The 13,327-nt window shown below is 52.2% G+C and overlaps 1 protein-coding gene across 1 annotated transcript in view; it reads left to right on the forward strand.

Annotated features, from left to right (window-relative positions):
- Nucleotides 1–13,327, forward strand: part of DSCAML1 (DS cell adhesion molecule like 1) — a 162,281-nt gene that overhangs the window by 146,136 nt on the left and 2,818 nt on the right. The window contains exons 20-30 of the mRNA XM_082200201.1: nucleotides 2,414–2,553; nucleotides 4,113–4,266; nucleotides 4,368–4,485; nucleotides 4,573–4,736; nucleotides 5,126–5,224; nucleotides 8,064–8,252; nucleotides 9,856–10,143; nucleotides 10,244–10,399; nucleotides 10,992–11,022; nucleotides 11,371–11,489; nucleotides 12,408–12,560. Of these exons, the coding sequence (XP_082056327.1) occupies nucleotides 2,414–2,553; nucleotides 4,113–4,266; nucleotides 4,368–4,485; nucleotides 4,573–4,736; nucleotides 5,126–5,224; nucleotides 8,064–8,252; nucleotides 9,856–10,143; nucleotides 10,244–10,399; nucleotides 10,992–11,022; nucleotides 11,371–11,489; nucleotides 12,408–12,560 (1,611 nt within the window). The remainder of the gene's footprint in view (nucleotides 1–2,413; nucleotides 2,554–4,112; nucleotides 4,267–4,367; nucleotides 4,486–4,572; nucleotides 4,737–5,125; nucleotides 5,225–8,063; nucleotides 8,253–9,855; nucleotides 10,144–10,243; nucleotides 10,400–10,991; nucleotides 11,023–11,370; nucleotides 11,490–12,407; nucleotides 12,561–13,327) is intronic.

The following is a 13,327-nucleotide window of genomic DNA, read 5'->3' on the forward strand; positions in this document are numbered from 1 at the left end:
GTTCACAGGAACACATTACCCAAATTAGACAATACAGGCATGTCTGCTATATGTACCTCTGGGGTTGCCTGCAATCTCTCCCCCCCCCCAAAAAAAAGAAAACAAAGTTCATGGGTAGTAGAGCTCTTGCATGTTGCAGGGACCATTGCAGGTATATCTGCAGGAGCAACCAGGTGTGGCCCTCCTTTACCTGCCAGGCATCCCTTTGTAGTCCTCCTGCCGGAGCTCAGACAGAGGGTTTTGTCCTTGCTGCAATCTTCTCTTGGTCCTCTCTTTAGTGGAGCTGCTGGGGAGTCAAAGCAGACCCCGTCCCGGGCATGCAGTGCTTCCCAGGCCTTCCCCCGGTTGGCTGCTTTAAACACCTGGCATCCTCCTTAACAACCAAGAACCTCAGCAGGAAAAACTAGCAGGATCCACCATTTGAGGTCCAAGCAAATGGTCAGGGGTTTGTTGTAGACCAAAGGAGATAACCACCAACTTCAGCTAAGGACATCTCTAAAGAGGGGTGGGATGTTGGCACCAGGGCCAAATTCCTAGAACACATTAAGGGTGTGCCTTGCAAGAAGCCTGGGCATGTGGCATGTGGCATGGGGTGCGAGCCAGGAATAAAATCTTTATGGAACGGCCTGGGAATGAGTCCTGCAGCCCCTGTGGACGACTCTGGGGGTGCATCCACTATTATCTTGTGCCCTTGAGGTGAGGATGAATTCCTGTCCTGTCATTTGTTTCGGCTGGATGCTGCCGAGGGTCCTTCTGCTAGAGAAGCAGCTAGGAAGGGCATTTGTTGATCATTCTGTCCTGCCACTTGGAAAGGCACTGCTGTTTTCCCATTCCCAGTCCCCCGTTTACTTAGCCAGTCCCAACAGAGACTCAGGAATGTCCCGCCAGAGTTCCAGCCTTCCTGTATCCTTTGCCAGAGCAACCACATCTGTACTGTTTCCCCACAAATGGGTCTCTGCTGGGCTGCTGGGGCAAAGGCTGTTTGGACAAGCAGATGGTCTGTGGCTGATTGGTACGAAGAGATCCAAGAGGACGGCTGTTCACTCGCTTGACCATTCCCTGCCTTCTCTCCTTGCCCAGGTCAGCTGGTGCACAGATGCATTTTTTGAAGTGGGGAGCTCTGGTGTGCTCGTACTCTGCACATCCGTGACGCATCATGTGGGAGCGGATTGTGCAGTCAGAATTCAGCATCCTGAGCATCTTGTGGCACTGCTGAAAAAAAGGCATCTGCTTGGTGGAGCTCCACATTCTGGCACTTGAATCTGTCCTTTTAAATGTGTTCGTAGGAGGGAGTGGTGGTTTTGAGTTCGTTTTGCTTTCGTTCTTGCTTTTATTATGCATTTTTGTTTTGTTTTTTATCTTGTGTTTTTATGCTGAGATCCGCCCTGAGATCTTTGGATGAAGGGTGGTATAATAATTAAATAATATAAATACTTCCCCTCCATGCCTCCCCATTTTTAATAATTATACAGCATAAAATAGTTAGATATAAGCTGAAAATTCTGAATATCCAGTACATAAATCGCTTCCCCAACCTGCTTATTGACCTATTGTTCATTTATTACATCTTTAAAGCTGCGCCATTTCCCCCATCTGCCCTGCTCCGTGCATTTTTCCCGGTGCTGTGGGCTTAGGAGCCCTTCCTTCACCCTGCCTGGCCATGCCAGGCTTCCTCAGCTGCCTCTGCCACCATCAGCGAGGAGCAGCACAAGAAGCCCTTGTTGGAGCCCCTCGTTGCTTAAATATTTACACCGCCTGCCTGGCCTACTTTGGAGTCCATTAAGCTGCTCCCAGGTGCCCCTCAGCCTGCCTAGTCCTGTGGCAGGGAACAGCCTTGTGGCTTTGAAGTCCCAGACCTGCCATCCACATGGAGGCACCAGGTGCAAGGAAGAGCCTTCCGGCTGCCTGCAAGGATGGTGTAGGGAGCAAGGATTCAAGGCACAGGGATTAAAAGCTCACAATGCTGGGGTGTGTGTCTCTGTGTGTTATTCCTTGGCTTCCAGTGCAGAACTACCTGTGGAGTGTGAAAACCCAAACAGGCGCACCTCCTAGAGCAGCCTTGTTCAATGGGGTGCCCCCTAGATATTACAGCTCTGATCAGCCTCAGCTATCAAGGCTGCACGATGATGGGACTGATGGGAGTTGTAGCACCAGGTTGGCAATGGCTGTCCTAGAGGAACCGGTAAGCTCTCCTGCCCTCTACCTGCCCAGGTACTGCAGGTGTGCTACCCCCCACAGGGCCACCTTTGCAGGATTTTTCCGAAGATGCAGACTTCTCTGGGAGTGACCTGTTCAGAACCTCCCTTTTCCACCTGTCTGCTCTTGCACCGCTTGGTTGGGAAGGAAGGACCTGCTGTGCTCCATCTCTGCTCCTCAAGAGTCACTCTCCCCTCTCTCGTTCTTTCTCACCCAGTTCCCGGTCCTCCTGCTGGGATCAAAGCGGTCCCTTCTTCCTCCAGCAGCGTGGTGGTCTCTTGGCTTCCCCCCACCAAACCCAATGGAATCATCCGGAAATACACCATCTTCTGCTCCAGCCCAGGCTCTGGGCAGCCGGTGAGTTGGGCACAATGAGCTTTTGGGAGGGAGGTGTGACTAGGACCATGCGATGCCATGTTCCTCTGAGTGAGAGATGGAAAGATAGCACACCTACTCAAGAGGATGTTCTCAGTCAGTCCTGGGATGAGGAAGAGGCACAATGTTGTGATGTACGACATCCCTCCTCCCTAGGCTTGCTGGGGGGGGGGGAGGGGAAAACCACTGCTGACCCTTGCAGGTTGCACCCTCCCCAGCTCTGACAAACAATGGCAGCATCTTCAGGGCCACCTCCCATCAGGCCGAGGGCTGCAACGGGCTGGGGTTGCCTTGGGTAACCAGGCCCATACATGCCACAGTTATGTGGTGGTGCAATCCTGGCAGCGAGCAAAGCCGTGGGCTCCTTTGCTAGAACCTTGCACTGATTTAGAGGCAGCAGCTGCAACAGGAACTGCTTGGGGGGCATGAGGGCACTGGCTAACCTGTTTTGGATGGGAATGAGAGGGAGAGGCCAGTTGCCCGTCCTGGCCTCTGACCTGGCACCATTTCTGCCTTTCGGGGTGTCACTGCACTGCTGCCCCCATGCAGTGGGGAAGAATGGCAGGGGGCAGCAAGGAGAAATGCTGCGCCCACACACCAGGGGGATAAATCTTAATTCCCCCCCCCCCAGGCTTGCAGGGGGCAGGGGCATCCATGTGTGGCGCTCGCAGTCTCCTTTGCTGTCCCCACCCATTGTGCTCCGGAGTCCCCCAAGGGAAGTCCTGCAAGGGAGGCAGGCTGGGCAGAAGGGTCTGCTTATCAAAACCTCCAACTCAGGTTCATTTCAATATCTGAACTGCTGGTTTCCAGGGCAACATAATCTTTTCATCAAAGCAACTGGTAAAACCGCTGGGACCCAATATTGTTTCCTTGGCATCTTGTCAAGACTGTCATTTGGCTTAAAAATTATGTATGCAATGTAATATTTATGTTTGCATATTTAAATATTGGTTAGGTTTTAAATATACTCACAATGTACATGCGTGTGTGTGAAGTGCAAGTCTCCTGATGAGCACATGAATAAAATGCATGCACGCCAGTCAGGGATGATGTCTGGAGTAACTGCAGAGAGTCAGCTCTGTCTTCTGAAGCCCAGAAAACAAGCTGCTCCTCGCAGCCTTGCAGTGTCTTGTTGGAAGGCCTGACTGGCCTCTCCCAGATTGCTTTGCTGAAGGTGCTGGCATTGAAGCTGGGGCTGCTTGCTTCTTACCTGCAGTGGGCTTCATAAAGCAGGGCGGGGTTTTTGCTCATAACCTCCCTTCTTACTGATGCACGGCCTGGCTGCAGATGAAGCACACAAACGTAGAACCTTTCTCCAAAACACTCAGTAAAGCAGGTTAGATATGAACTGAGTTGCATTAATTGATGTGCACTTGGGCTCGAAATGCCACATGTGAAAGCTCAGAAGAGCGTTTTTCAAATTATATCCACCTGTGATTCCTCGCACATGAAGAACCGTTTCCCTTAAAATGCAATGCAAGGTTGCTGGCTGGCTGGGCCAGGACCCCAATGAGAGGTTGCTCTTTGGTCTTCTTTCCCAGGCTCCCAGCGAGTACGAAACCAGCCCCGAGCAGTTGTTCTATCGCATCGCACACCTGAACCGTGGGCAGCAGTACATGCTTTGGGTTGCAGCCGTAACCTCGGCGGGACGTGGCAACATGAGCGAAAAGGTCACCATTGAGCCTGCTGGAAAAGGTTTGGCCCAGGAGGTGGGGGACACCCCAGGGGTGGGGCTGGGGGAAGTCTGTTTCAAGGGGGACGGCACCTTCCTCACCTCCCGCTCCTCCCGCTTGCAGCCCCAGCCAAGATAATTTCGTTTGGTGGCACTGTCACCACCCCGTGGATGAAGGATGTGCGCCTGCCCTGCCATTCAGTCGGGGAGCCTGCCCCAGCAGTGAAATGGACCAAGGACAGGTAAGGGGAAGAGGGAGTCCCTGGCCCCTGGCAGCTGATCCCTCTTTGTGCTGGAACTGTTTCCCACACGATTCTCCTCCTTTGCAGTGACGACTCTGCTATTCCAGTGGCCGTGGATGGGCACCGCCAGATCCAGACCAACGGCACGCTGATTCTGCGCTCTGTGAAAGCAGAGGACTCTGGATACTACACCTGCACAGCTACCAACACATGGGGGTTTGACACCATCATTGTCAACTTGCTGGTGCAAGGTGAGCCAGAGGGAGGAAGGGTGATGTCGCTAGTTCAGCAAGGGGCTACTGGCCCATCCAGCAGAGATCATGCAAAGAATGGGCCCTCCTCCTTCTCAGAGACCCTGGGCTGCCTCTACACGCCTGTGTGCCTGTGTTTGGGCCAGAGGCAGAGTGGCAAGCCTGTTTTCGGCCCTGTCACCATCTCCTGCAGGGGAAGTCTCTCCTTGAAACATCCCCCTTAGGGCTTTCCACAGAGGTGCCATCTGCCCACACCACCATTTTCCAGGCTTTCCTGCCAGTTTTTTGTGGGTCCACCTTCACAGCCCTCCTCGCAAGCTCCACAGAGCACGTGCTGAACAGAGTACTAGAACTGGATTTGGCCAACATGCTGCTTGTCTTTTTTCCAGTCCCCCCTGACCAGCCCCGGCTGACGGTATCAAAGACCTCGGCCTCCTCCATCACCTTGGCCTGGATCCCTGGTGATAATGGTGGCAGCTCCATCCGAGGTAAGCACAGGGGCTGTGTAGGGTGCCTCTGTCGGTCTGTGAGGCAGTTCTTTCCCCCCAAGCATCAGGAGGGTTTGAGTGGTGAAGGAAATAACTTGGGCTCCTCAGCTGCAGGAGAAGCTGTTCTGTCAGGCTTGCCAGACCCTCTCAAAAAGCTTTTAGGGGTGTGGGAGAGAATATTTTTATTCCTAAACTCCTAACTGAGAGCCCCATAGAGCATTCACTTGGAGAAGAGTTGTGTGAGCGGGAGAGAGATGGGTAAATAGAAGTTTTGAATTATATTTGATTTTTGGAGGGCAAGAGGGGCTTAGCCAGGGGCCCAAGGACCTCAGAAGAACTCCGTTCCCACCACTGTCCTTGTTTGTGCAGATGCGCTGGAGCAGAAGGGCTTCCGTGTTGAGTCTGGTTTGTTTTATTTTATTGATACAAGTATTTATATACTGCCCTCTCATAAATATCAGGGTGGTTTACAGCCGCGTAAAGCAGAAAACCATTAAAAGCAGTGCAGAACACTCAGCGACTACTCAGGAAAATGTTAAAACAACTGCATAGCTTGTCAGGCTAAAAAAGAGGCGGCAGAAAGAAAAAAGTGAGGCTGCCTCTGCTGGAATAGTGTTCCACTGCAGGAGACCAGCGACACTAAATACCAAGCTTCTGACTGAGGTCAGATGGGCCTCCATAATACAGGGGGTGACTAACATTCTCCTCTGGTTGATCTGAGTGATCAGGCTGAGATATAAGGTCACAGGCTGTCCTGAAGGCATCCTGGACCCAAGTTGTTCAGGGCTTTTCTATATCAGGACAAGAGCCTGGAAGCTGGCCAGGAGCATATGGTGGGCAGCCAGACCTGATATTTTAGCAGGAGATGTCACATGCTGTCGGCCATCTGACCCAATTAGCAGTCTAGCTGGTGCATTCTGCACTGCAAGGCAGCCCCGCCAAGAGTGCATTGAAGTAGTCCAGTCTTGAGGTTCCGAATGTGTGGACTACAGCAGCCATGTTTTCCCCGATCTAGATATAGCCGTAGCCAAGACCGATCCAGGGCAACTAAGCCTGATTCAGTCCTGACACCAGGCCTGAACCCAGACCAAAGTGGGTACAAAATAATTAATGCCACCCAGGAACTTGAAGTTGCTCTGCAACCACCCTCTCTGCCGCCTTCCCCCAAACTGGGTATTGGTGACTGGCCAGTAATGACTACTGACCGTTGTCTGTGTTTATGATGATTACTAATTTGCTTCCAATCCTCCTTCCACCCACCTCCAGCCCATTTTAGGCTCCCAGGCTGAGAGAGCCTGGCCCAACGAGCCTTTTGGCTAGGTGGGGATTTGAAGCCGGGCCTCCCTGCTCCGTGCCCAATGCCCTGCTTAGGAGATCAACCTTCCTCTTAACCATTTCCAGCAGGAGGATACTTCATGCCTTCATGCAAAACAGCAGCCTCTGTTCTTTTCTAAGCTGGTGCGAGTCTGTGTCCCCTGCCCCCTCCCTCAGCTCTGGAGTGCTCCCAGGGCAACAGCTGCAACCCCAGAAAGGGGGTGGGGAGGGTAGAGGATGGAGCCTTCCTGCTGCAATTAATTAAAAGCATGGAAGTAATTACAAGCCCGCCTCCCTAGCCAGCAGTTCTCACTCCAGTGGCTTGATACATTTCCTTTAATTGGATTGGAACTACTGAAAACAGCCAGGTTGTGCAACGGAAACCAGCAATGCACTAGGAAAGAGGCTGGTTGTGGTCGCCCCGCCTTCTCCCCCAGGGAGGCAGGCAGGCTGTGTGGGGCAGGCGAAGGGAGGAGCCTTTCAGGGCCAAGCAGGAGATGACCAAGTGATGCCACCTGCTGGAGTGGCGAGAGGCTTGCTCATTGCTTTTTTTCCCACTTTTGCTTCTGGCCTTGCCCACCAACTGCATGTGTCCCTCAGAAGGGAGTGTGGCCCTCAGGCATGAGAAAACTAGCAGCTGATCCAGCTCTGCTGTGTCTCTTGGCATATTTTTTACTGATCCTGGACCTTCTACCCATCTGCTGCCTCCTCCCGTGTCACATGATATAAAGTGGGGGCGGGGGCTTTTTCAGGTGGCCCCCTTCTCTCTCCTGCTGCTCTTAGCTGGGACTCTTGGGTTGGGGTTGTCCTGAAACAGCCCTGACACATTCTGGCTTGCTTGGGTGGCTGAGCCCGGCCTTTTCACAAGGCAGCAATGGCAGAGTATTTGAGGGGCCTTTACCCTGAAATGAAGAAATACCTGCAAGCACCGACCTTTTCCCTTCCTGGACAAGTTGGTGGGATCATCAGGGGTAGCCTGAAACTCAGTGCCTTGGAGGTGTGGGGCAGAGGGAATGGCAGTTTAGGGCCTGCTTTGGCTTTCATGATGGAAGAAAAAGCACAATATAAACGTTAAGATAATAAATAATAAACCTAGTGTTCTGGGGGTTTCCATTTACAGTGGTGCCCCGCAAGACGAATGCCTCGCAAGACGGAAAACTCGCTAGACGAAAGAGTTTTCCGTTTTGGAGGTGCTTCGCAAAACGAATCTCCTATGGGCTTGCTTTGCAAGACGAAAATGTCTTGCGAGTTCCTGCGGGTCCCCCCCCTTTTTCTAAGCCACTAAGCCGCTTATCCGCTAAGCCGATAAGCTGCTAAAAGCCGCTAATAGCGCTACTCCGCTAATCCGTCAATGGGCTTGCTTTGCAAGACGAAAAAACCGCTAGACAAAGAGACTCTCAGAACGGATTCTTTTCATCTTGCGAGGCACCACTGTAGTAGGGTTTTCTGGCTAGTGCTACCTCCAACTCTTCCTTTGAACACGGCCCCCGCCCTGCCCATTAACCCTTCTCTGCCGCCCCTGCAGGGTTTGTGCTGCAGTACTCTGTTGACAACAGTGAGGAGTGGAAAGACGTCTTCATCACTTCCACAGAGCGTTCCTTCAAGCTGGAGAGCCTGAAATGCGGGACTTGGTACAAGGTGAAGCTGGCGGCCAAGAACAGCGTTGGCGCTGGGCGCATCAGTGAGATCATCGAGGCCAAGACCCATGGCAGAGGTGATGAGGGAGGTGACAGGGAGGTTGGGGGGTGGGCATCTAGCGCACCAGAAGCCAGGCTAGGCAGGGAGGTCAGCCCTGAAGTCGAGATGAAGCAAAGCTTCCATGAAAGCCCTGGAAGTGCCCAATAAGACACTTGGATTTTAAGAAATTGGGTTTATTTATTTTTAAGGAAGGTTGGAGGGTTTGAGCCTAGGTGGGGATTGTTGGTTTGGGCCAGCGGGTGGATGGGAGGAGAGAAAGAAATGTTTGCTCCTGGATGTGGCTCCCTCCTTCATTCCTTAATGTGGCTGCAGTCAAGGCTGGGGTGTTTGTACTGAAAAAGAGAAACAGCTAAGAGAATGTGCCTGATGAGCCCTTCCCATCTGGCTAGCGTTGGTGGAAGCCCACTCCCCTAAATGAGCAAGTGCCCACAACCCTCCTCCAAGACTTGGTGCTGCCCCACCCACACATGCATCAGCAACATGTTGAAATATTTTAGACATTTATACCCCACCTATATCTTCAGAGGCAGATAACAGTAATCAAAAAACAGGAAAAAACCTCAATGCAATGCCCTACCTGTAGTAACCTAACAGTGCACATTGACAAATTCCAGCAGTACAAAAATAACACACAGCTGAGCCAGCAATTAACCAAAGGTGTGTTTTTAAGTCAGGTTAACAACCTGAAGTGGTATAGTGACAGGGGCCAACAGACATTGCTCAGCACAGAATAAGTGCTGCTGCTGCTGCTACTACTGCAGCAGCAGCAGCAGCAACAGCAACAGGAAAACGACACCAGCCGCCTCTCCCAAGGGTAACAGATTTGGGACCGGGCCTCAGCTGATGATCTAAGTGTGCAGGGAGGAACATGTGGGGGAAAGGTGGTTCCTAAAGTACCCATAGGGACACGGGTGGCGCTGTGGGTAAAACCTCAGCGCCTAGGACTTGCCGATCGCATGGTCGGCGGTTCGAATCCCCGTGGCGGGGTGCGCTCCCATCGTTCGGTCCCAGCGCCTGCCAACCTAGCAGTTCAAAAGCACCTCCGGGTGCAAGTAGATAAATAGGGACCGCTTACCAGCGGGAAGGTAAACGCCGTTCCGTGTGCTGTGCTGGTTCGCCAGATGCAGCTTGCCACGCTGGCCACGTGACCCGGAAGTGTCTGCGGACAGCGCTGGCTCCCGGCCTCTAGAGTGAGATGAGCGCACAACCCTAGAGTCTGGCAAGACTGGCCCGTACGGGCAGGGGTACCATTACCTTTACCTTAAAGTACCCATATCCCAATCTGTTAAGGGCTATAAAGGTTGTGGCCAGCGCTTTGATCAATGTGAGTGAATGAAAAGAGATGACTGAAAACTGTGATTGCAAAGCTGCCAGAGGTTCAAGAGCAAGAAAAGTAAAGGGGAGTCCCATTATGGGTTGTGTGTTTCACTTCTAATTGGTTCCAAGTCAGCTGCATAGTTTTCAAGGCCATTTTAAGAATACCGTAAAACGAATGTGGGGTGTGAAGCGTGAATGAAAATGTGACCTGTGTTAAGTTTCGTTGCAACTGATGCTTGCTCGGCTTGGCTCTTGGATTCTGTCTCCTTTGACTCTGGAAACCCTCATCATTTCCCTTCCAGAGCCCTCCTTTAACAAGGACCAGCACCTGTTCACCCACATTAACTCCACACATGCCAGGCTGAACCTGCAAGGCTGGAACAGTGGCGGCTGCCCCATCCTGGCCGTCGTCCTAGAATACCGGCCCAAGGGCACCTGGGTCTGGCAGAGCCTGCGGGCCAATTACTCCAACGAGGTCTTTCTGACGGAGCTGCGCGAAGCCACGTGGTACGAGCTGCGCATGAAGGCATGCAACAGCGCCGGCTGCGGCAATGAGACCATGCAGTTTGCCACCTTGGACTACGATGGCAGTGAGTGGGGGCAGGGCGGGGGGAATTGGGAGGGGCTGGGGGCAGGGCGGGGGAGGCCTCCCTCTGAGCCAGGGCTTGAATGCCTCTCCTGCCCTAACAGGTACCATCCCACCCATCAAGTCTGCCCAGGGGGAGGGTGACGACGTGAAGAAGCTTTTCACCATTGCGTGCCCCGTCATCTTGGCCACGCTCGGCGTGGCGTTGCTCTTTGTCGTCCGTAAGAAGCGGAAGGAGAAGCGCCTGAAACGTCTGCGAGGTGAGGCCTGGCCTCTCATGGGGTCCCCACAGAGACACTCCAGAGAGAGGGACTGAGTAGCAGCAGCAGAGAGACCCTGGGAGGGAGATGGGTGCACACACGGTAGCCAGAAGTGTCTGCGGCTTGTCTGCTTAGCTGCTGCAGGTGGTGGCACATGGAATGGAGCCCAAGCCCCTGGGGAGGTTCTGTGGACTCTTAGCAGCCCTGGGCAGGAAGCTACAGGGGTTTGCGCTGGGTTTTCCATCAGACAACTCCATGCAAGGCTAAGCCAAACGAGGCTGAGCAGGGCTGGAACTTGGCTGCCCAGCTGGGGGAAGTGTGATATCACTTGCCCCCACAGGACTGGAAAGCACTAAGGGATCTCAGCGCTCCTCCCACAAATGACTGTAAAGTATTTTTGGGATTATTTTAGGCAGAATATGGCCACTATTGCCTTTGGAATCCTTGGGGGGGGGGGGCTTAGTTTTGCCAAGTTGCAAAGGATTCAAGCCCTAGAGGAGCAGCTGGGGTTTGGGGTGGGAGAAGAGACATGACTCTGCCTTTTTACCAGTGTCTCGACTCATAAACAGCTACTCTTTCCCTCTTCTTGCAGATGCCAAAAGTTTGGCTGAAATGCTTATCAGGTAGGTATTGCCAGGAATCTGCTTAGCACGACACTCTTTTAAGACACATACATTGATAGCATCTGGACTTGATACTCTCTCAAGCTTTTCTGCATGGGGCGAGGGTGCAGTCCCACTTCACTTAGGTCCTCTTACCTGCATGGGCCCAAGTTTTCCCCACCGTTGAATCAGGCCTTCTTCCTGGTCTGAAGAACACCATATGAGCAGCATATCAGGGACTGTTGCAGCCTCTTGCCTCAGTCAGGAAGCTGGCCACCTCCTGTTCGCATGAGATGTTTCAAGGCAAGGCTGCAGGAAAGGTTCACCCAGCCCCACCTCATGGTTGCTCTTTGCCTTTCTTCTTTGCAGTAAGAATAACCGGAGTTTTGACACGCCAGTGAAGGGGCCCCCGCAGGGCCCTCGGCTGCACATTGACATTCCCCGTGTTCAACTCCTCATTGAGGACAAGGAAGGAATCAAGCAGATAGGTGAGCTCCCAGATCTCAGCAGCCATTTGTGGCAGGTTTTCCTTGGTGAGGTCTTGAAAGGTTACATGCTGGACTGTCAGCCCCTTTTTTGCATCTTGCTCTGGTCACTGTCTGTCCCTGGTCCAGAGTATGGCTTCCTCTGGCCAAGCCCCTGTCTGAGGCCAATTGCCTTTGACCTGTGTGCAGGCTCCGCCCCAACAAAGCAAGGGCTGTTTGAAACTAGCACTGCAGTTTCTCCTCCAGCCAAACCTATAGGATGGGACTAGATTCAGGTAGGTAGCCATGTTGGTCAGATGCAGTAGAAATTTATAAAAAAAACAAAAAAAAACTTGTCCAGTAGCACCTCAGAGACCAACTAAGTTTGTTCTTGGTATGAGCTTTTGTGTGCATAAAGCTCATACCAAGAACAAACTTGTTGTTGTTTAGTTGTTTAGTCGTGTCTGACTCTTCGTGACCCCGTGGACCAGAGGACACCAGGCACTCCTGTCTTCCACTGCCTCCCGCAGTTTGGGCAAACTCATGCTGGTAGCTTCGAGAACACTGTCCAACCATCTCGTCCTCTGTCGTCCCCTTCTCCTTGTGCCCTCCATCTTTCCCAACATCAGGGTCTTTTCCAGGGAGTCTTCTCTTCTCATGAGGTGGCCAAAGTATTGGAGCCTCAGCTTCACGATCTGTCCTTCCAGTGAGCTCTCAGGGCTGATTTCCTTAAAGTTTTTTTATATATTTCTATAGGATGGGAGTGGGCAAAGCCTCACACTGCACCCTGGGCAATGGGAAGAGACAAGGCTCAGCAATTTGCAGTGGATCTTTGCATGTGGCTGAGGCACACACAGGATAAGGCCAACTAAGTCTCAAAAAGTGGGCTTTCTAACACTGATTTTAAGATGCAAGCTCAGTTTCCGAACTCCTTTTCCATAGGAGATGACAAGGCAACCATCCCAGTGACGGACACAGAATTCAACCAGGCTGTGAACCCACAGAGCTTCTGCACTGGCGTTTCCCTGCACCATCCAGCACTCATCCAGAACACAGGACCTCTGATAGACATGTCTGATATTCGCCCTGGCACCAGTAAGTAATGGAGGACAGCTTCAACAGCCAACTACTTCTGCCTCTGCTGGCCCAAACATGAGAAAGGCTCACGATGACCTATCAAGTAGCAAATGTGTGCCACAGTTCAGATCAAGTGTTTCCAAGATCAGGCACCACTAAGGCCTTGTTGGGACTTGTGGCAATGTCAGCAGCAGGGAAGCAAGTGCCTCTGACCTATGTTAAGTCTGTATATTGCACCTTGGGTTTCTAACATGGTTCCTCTAGGGTGGAATCACTGGAGTGGCACTTCACTAATGCTGCTGCAGGAAGCCAGCCAGGTAGGTGGAAGTTTCAGGTAGCAAACAGGCTAAGGAACGTTGCCAATCCCTAACACAACTTCTGCACAAATGGCTTTTTACAAGACGGGAGCAGGCATGTCAGATGTCAATGGCAAACTAGTCCAAAAAACATATTAACCAGAACTCTAGGCTGAAGGGGCTATCTAGAAGGTAGGCATGCATGCATTAGCCACACTCCTCGTGATCGACCCTGGGACTTTGCATTTGATTTCTTACCACAGTCAACTTGGTGCAAAAAAAGCTTTTAAGCTGTCTGCCTTACCAGGCTCTGGAAGGCTCTTGTGAGATCTCAGATGGCTCCAGTTCTTTGCCTTGCATAGGGCGCAAGGCAGGGACGGTTGCACAGCAGCAGCTCCAGGTTTGCTCTATCCATGATTGTGACTTTGCACACAACCTCCTGGAACGTAAACCACCCCCCAAGTTGTAAGCCTGCTGTACATGAAACCT

The sequence above is a fragment of the Podarcis vaucheri genome (genome assembly GCF_965113315.1).
Source record: "Podarcis vaucheri genome assembly, chromosome: 15".
In the NCBI taxonomy this organism is placed as follows: domain Eukaryota; kingdom Metazoa; phylum Chordata; class Lepidosauria; order Squamata; family Lacertidae; genus Podarcis; species Podarcis vaucheri.